This window comes from Ursus maritimus, unplaced genomic scaffold (assembly GCF_017311325.1).
Source record: "Ursus maritimus isolate PB19 unplaced genomic scaffold, ASM1731132v1 scaffold_23, whole genome shotgun sequence".
In the NCBI taxonomy this organism is placed as follows: Eukaryota; Metazoa; Chordata; class Mammalia; order Carnivora; family Ursidae; genus Ursus; species Ursus maritimus.
The window spans coordinates 10,188,754-10,195,086 of NW_024424786.1; the positions used below are offsets into that span (position 1 = coordinate 10,188,754).

Consider the following 6,333-nt stretch of genomic DNA (forward strand, 5'->3'; position numbering starts at 1 on the left):
TTCCCTCCCTTCCTTCCTTCCTTCCTTCCTTCCTTCCTTCCTTCCTTCCTATCAGAAATTAAAACAAAACACACGAACAATATAATTATACATTCTGTGTACAAATGTTTTATATCCAAGGGAGACCAAGTGCCCCAGAATTCCACAAACATAAATGAAATATGTTGTAAGCTTCCTTATCTGCAACACTGTCAGAGCTGGTGGTAGCGCGCTGGGCAAAATGTAGGAAACTAGAAGTAACTTGTCAATTTTTAATAAAGTCTTCCTCCCTTGAAGAGTCAAATGCACCATTCTCTCTGCAAACTCTGGCGATGATGACAGATTTCCACTTGGTTTCCATAGCATCCATTCCTGAAGATGCCCAGAATGGTTCTGGGTCGGGACGATCCACCCAGCTCCCCTAGAAAGTTGGCGACCTGGCCATCCAAAAGCTGCTTTCCGTTTTCCGGAAACTTACTCTGTCCGTGGTGCTGAACAATTCTGCCGAGACGCGCCCTAACGAGCGCTGTCAGCCGCGCTGAAGAAATCTTTCCTGGCGCTGCCCAAATCAGAACTGTGTGTCTGTTATTTACTCACGTCCTCAAAGAGCAGCAAGCTTTCTCCATCTTAATTCGACACAACCGCAGAGCAGAGTTGCGCCGGCGTGAGGGAAGGAGATCAGAGGCAAGGAGGAAAAACTAACAGCAGCATTGCTCACCTGAGACCTCAGATGCTCCCAAGAGTTTTGGAAGTGCTCTGCTCCCTACAGCAAAGACACCATTAAAAAAAAAAAAAAAAAAACCATTCTTCTGACTTTGCTTTTGCACAAAGGTTCTGTGATATTTCTGCTCCTCCGTTTAAAAGCCAGAAGATTTGACAGCAATAAGGTTTTCAAAACCGGGAATTTGCATTGTTTTTCAGTGGACTGACTTCCAGGACAAGGACTCATCTGCACCCGCCCAAATACCATGGCACTGCGTGCGCCCTTTGCCACCGGATCCTCCCCTTCCAATGAGACTTTCTGATTGTGTCTACCAACTCTCCTATTAGGAAACCCGTGGGTTGCATGCAGCTATTCTGTTGTATTCTCTTTCTCACTCCCTCCCCTCTCTCACTCACACTCTTGCTGGAGGCACACCAATACCGTTCTGCTGAGAAGAAAAAGCCCACAACTACCTTAAGCGATTAAGACAATATGCGCAACTCTCGCCTTCCGTAGCGACCACTATTTAAATTTGGCAAGAGCCAACACCAGTCTTTGCAAGAATGGAGTCGGTAAAACAAAGGATTTTGACCCCAGGAAAAGAGGGGCTAAAGAATTTTGCTGGAAAATCCCTTGCCCAGATCTACAGGTAAGAGAAAGCAAACCCATGTTTGCCTGGGGCTCAGCATAAAATAAAATAAAAAAAAAATCTACAGTCTATTTCTGTAAACCCTGGTTGCTTTGAGAGATTGTAATATGATCGGAAAGTCTTTTTTGTTGTTGTTGTTGCTCATTGCTCAAGCAGGGCTGCTCTGCAAACCTGCTTATTAATTCAGGAATGTTGCACTGAATGAACCTGTCTGCTTTGTGCCTATGTGTGTGTGTGTGTTTTGTTTTGGTACCTGCAGATTCTCATCCTTTCCTACCCAGGATTTATCCTCTTTACAACTGAGAAATGACCAGCACCTGGTTCAGAAAATCTTTGTTTGGGTGCTAACAGTCACAACAAATTAAATTCCTTTGATGCAGACAAATGAATTTAAAAAATACAACCCTCAAAAAATTAACAAAGAAATTCCAAAGAGTAATGGCAGAAGGATATTTAGATCTCAGCTTCAAAACCACTCAAGTAGAGAATCTCCCAGTGGAATGTTCCTCTGTGCTGAAGGAAGAAGAATCAAAATATATCAATAATTAATAGCTAAAGCAGCTCCTCTCTCAGAACCCAGAACAATGTATATGTATTTTAATTATTTGACTTCTCCCAGAAGTCTATTTCTTGCATGGCAAATGTCACAGTGTTCATAAGAAAAACTATAATAATAACCAGTAAAATGACTTCAAAAGTACTAGAAATGATTTGATTTTGTTATCTTCCCTGTAGTCAATGTACTAATTATGCTGAAAATTTTACAACTTTAAAGCATTTTGAGAATATTACATGACTACAATTTTCTTAATAATATGAGCAAAATCAAGAAGAGAGGGCAGAAACAGAACGATAAACGATTCCAAGAGAGTGCTAATTTTCAAATTGGGGAAATTGAAGCTTTTAGAAATGTATAGAAAATGTAAAGAAAATGACCAGTGCACTTCCCGATTTTCCAAATCTCTTTGGATCTGGTGGGCTTCCTGTAGGCACCATCATGCACCTATGCGGCAGTAGATACCGCAAGGGCCCTGCAGTCCAGCAGCTGCCCTGGAAAGAGCTGTTCTCTCCCAGCTCAATTGCCATCAGGTGGAGAGTTCAGGTGCATCGCCCAACTTTGCATATATCAGCTATAAGCCAATGTAAAAAAAAAAAATCACTTTAGTTACATTTTTTTCTCCCAGAATAAATAATTTGCCATGTGTTCTGACATTGGGATTGGACTTTAAAAATAAGAATTGACATAGTTACAGAAACCTCCATGACCTATTCTCCAGGTGATATTTTGTAGAATTTGGAAGTCTAACATTGTTTTCTGGTAGCCTCACATTGCTTGGCAGTTAGCTCCCAACCTGTGCATTCTTGGAATTGATCTTAAAGTTTCATTTGCTTTACTCATGTGTATGAAAATAATTGTGTGTGAATATATCATTTGAATGGGCACACAGAAAAATAAACTACATGGTGGATTAAAAAACATCTGCAAATTGTAAATGGAGAGGTTCTTTGTTTAAATATCGGAAGTATCCATCTCAAGAGTCCGTGGTGATTCTACTGTTCACATTCATTCTCTTCTTTTTTAAATAGACATTTCACGGATATATTATGGACTAGAACAACACCCTCAGCTTTTAGTTAAACCATGCCATCACCCTGTTTTCCCCTTCTCCCTTCCCCCTTCCCTTAAGGATGAAAACCTAAAAGGAACTGAATTATACTGGCAAAATCTTGTGAAATACTATGCAAATTAAAGAACACAAAAGAAAGCATAAATGTGAGATCTACTTTGGTGTGGAACATCTTACCAGAGTTGATTTGGGGCACGTTGTGTACCTGGGAGTCGCATTGTACCTCTTTGGAAATATGCCCCTTACATTTTTCGGTGTTTGTAACCGAGATAGTAATTACGCAAGATTGTGAATAATTAATTATTCATGTTCTGGCAGTAGGAAGCTTAGGTGTCGGCCATATGCTGCGGAGGCCTTTGTTTCAAACTCGAGTAACAAGGAAAAGAAAGTAAGATATGTGACTGGAGAGTAAACGGTGAACTAGCACAGGGGACTGGAGGAATGGGCAATAGAATGCGCGCGTGACACTCTCCGAGAGCGTTCACGGACCTCCGCGTGGCCACGGGTCAGAAGAGGCCTTAGTCCCTCGGGTCCCTGGGCTCAGCTGGGCGGCGGGATCGCGCGTCCTTAACTCAGAAAGCTTCAACTTGGCTGGGAAGGAAGGGGTAGCGCGGGTTCAGGGCTGAGCTGGGCTAGCCTGCAGAGGCGGCCCCCAGGAGGCTGGGTGGCTGGATAAAACTGCCTGTCTCCAGGTTTAAAGCACTGCGGGCAGGAGGCATCTACACAGGTGCCAACCAGCCGCCGCTCCGGGATCCCATTCTCTCCCAAGCTACAGACCCCGCGAGAAAGTTAGGCCCAAACGGCCTGTGTCGGTGAATCTGGGAGCTGCGGGATGGATCCCGAGGGAATGGGGGCTGGGTGCCGCGGGCCAGACAGTATTAAAGTTGAAGAGATGCTACCGCGGGGAGGAGGACTGGCAGGAGGCTGGAGAGCCGGGGAGGTCCTGAAGCCTGGTGGCGCCCTAGCACCCTAACTCCTGAAGGAGTTGAGCGTGTCAGCGCCCCTCCCCCAGCCCTGACGGGTCCTGGGAATTGGGATGGGCGGGCGTCGGGGGTGCCTAACCCGCCGCGTCCTTGCCTTTCCCCCGCTCTGCCGCGCAGGGTGCTGGAGAAGAAGCAAGACACCGGGGAGACCATCGAGCTGACGGAGGATGGGAAGCCCCTGGAGGTGCCGGAGAAGAAGGCTCCACTGTGCGACTGTGCCTGCTTCGGCCTGCCGCGTCGCTACATCATCGCCATCATGAGCGGCCTGGGCTTCTGCATCTCCTTCGGCATCCGCTGCAACCTGGGCGTGGCCATCGTGGACATGGTCAACAACAGCACCATCCACCGCGGGGGCAAGGTCATCAAGGAGGTGGGCAGCCGCTGGCCGTGTGGGTTCGCAAAGCCACATCACCTGTTTGAGCTCCATTTCCCCCCACTGAACGAGGAAGGCCTGGATGCTCGCTCAGCCCCCTGCTAGCGCTGCCATTCTAGAATAGGAATAGACCGCGGTAGCAGTATTACCTCCCTTTTCGATTGTTTTCTGGGCCTTCCTTTTCTGACCTGCAAAGTGGAAGATAGCATCTAGCTCACTAGATTTTTGTGGAGTGACTTCATACGAGAAGTTGCATAATGTCCGCTAAATTTAAATCGAAATATTTTTCTTTCACTCGGAGGAGTAGGGCTGCATATCAGTGATAATGTCCCCCTGGTTTCCTCCAATTCCTGCTAAACACTCTTAATAATAAAAATGAAACAAAGCCGAAATCAAATCAACTGTGAGCATATCGGCAGTTTCCACCAAAGGGCCTTTAGGAGCTGTCCACCCCACTGGTCGTGAGAAGAGCCGCCGCGCGGAGTGCCTCGAGGTCACAGGGAGTCCGGTCCCGTAATCTCATGAATGTGTTGGGGTGACGCCTAGGGGAAGGAGGGTCAACGTCAAAGTCACCGAAACCCGTGGGTCTAGACTACCTGGTCAGGGATCTGAACGACCATAAGCAAGGGTTGGGAGGAGAAAATTCGGGAACCGTCTGTGAATGAGAAGCGGTGAATGCCGCTGGACTCTGGGGATTCCGGGAGACCCTACAAAATGCGTTTGGTTTCAAAATACTTTTCAAAAGGAGAAAAAGGATCCTCAGTTTCCCAGGCGGGAAGACTCCTTCGCCTTTCAAATGCAGATATTTACTTTTAAGGTTCACCTGGTGGGGCCGCCCAGGCTGGCTAGGGTGGAGTTAGGCCTTGACCTTCAGATAACACCCCTCCCCAGCTCTTAAGACCGCCCCTGAACAAATTCTCCTCTCCACTGGCCACCCCCACCCCCCACCAATTCCCCAGGCTACTCCAAATCTTTCCGGTCTACGCCCATCCCCATTTTGCAGGGAAAGATCCTTTCCTCCCGCTCCTACGACCTCCTCACCTTCCATCCAAGTGCCCCACTTTCCTTCCTCAGAATTTCCCTGGTTGGATTGCATTCTGGGAGCGACCCCTCTACTGCATTAGTACTGGCTGGCGTTAGCTAAACGGACCCCGGTCAGGGGTCCCTATCCCCAGCCAGCAAATGGAATCTCTCCGTGGAGAGATCTAATTTCCAGTTCTGGAGCTCAGAGGATTCCTCATTCATCGAGGGGATCAGACCTGCCTGACAGTAGTCGGGGAGCAAAGCCAGGGCGTCCACCTTCGCCATTAATGCGATACATTTCAAATGAGCACAGGTTTTCCGTTAAAAGAAGCATTTCTTCTCTATAGAAATGCATACATTCAATTTTGTTAGAAAACGAAAATTCAGCCACCTTCACCTCCAGAATGCAGGAAGTACCCCGGGGGTTGAGGGCTCCTGAACGTGAGTCTGCAGCCCAAGCACTGACTCTACTCTTTCCCTCCACCCCTCTTTTTTCCCTGTACCCCCATAGAAAGCCAAATTCAACTGGGACCCGGAAACCGTGGGGATGATCCACGGTTCCTTCTTTTGGGGCTACATCATCACCCAGATTCCGGGCGGCTACATCGCGTCTCGGCTGGCAGCCAACAGGTAACGCGCCCCCAGGGCTGGGGGTCTTGGGGCTTGTGCCTCCGAAGGCGCTTCAGAGGCTGGGGGCAAGGACAACAGCCGCGGGGTAATGGAACTCCTGGGTGAGGTCTCCTGGTTCCCAGGCACCTCTTCTCTCGGGGGAGGAACTGTTGGTGCCTCCTTCCAGAATTAGGGACCCAAGAGGATTTGGGCTAGCCAGGCTGGGCGCTGGTTGCAGCTTCTTCTCTGTCCTGGCTGACCCAGCTTTACTCCAAACGGTCGACATGCCTTAAGGTCTGGTAGGAGCTGAGGCCGGGCAGAGAGTGGACCAAGCCGGGACTGAGCGGGGGTGCACAAAGGGGAGGGTCTGCGCGCGCGCGCGCGCG

General features: G+C 48.3%; 1 protein-coding gene across 1 annotated transcript in view; it reads left to right on the forward strand.

Annotated features, from left to right (window-relative positions):
- Window positions 1–178: 178 nt before the first annotated feature.
- SLC17A6 (solute carrier family 17 member 6) overlaps window positions 179–6,333 on the forward strand; it is a 40,059-nt gene continuing 33,904 nt past the window's right edge. Inside the window, exons 1-3 of the mRNA XM_008686898.1 lie at window positions 179–1,331; window positions 4,060–4,312; window positions 5,850–5,968. Coding sequence (XP_008685120.1) covers window positions 1,246–1,331; window positions 4,060–4,312; window positions 5,850–5,968 — 458 coding nt within the window. The 5' untranslated portion in view covers window positions 179–1,245. The remainder of the gene's footprint in view (window positions 1,332–4,059; window positions 4,313–5,849; window positions 5,969–6,333) is intronic.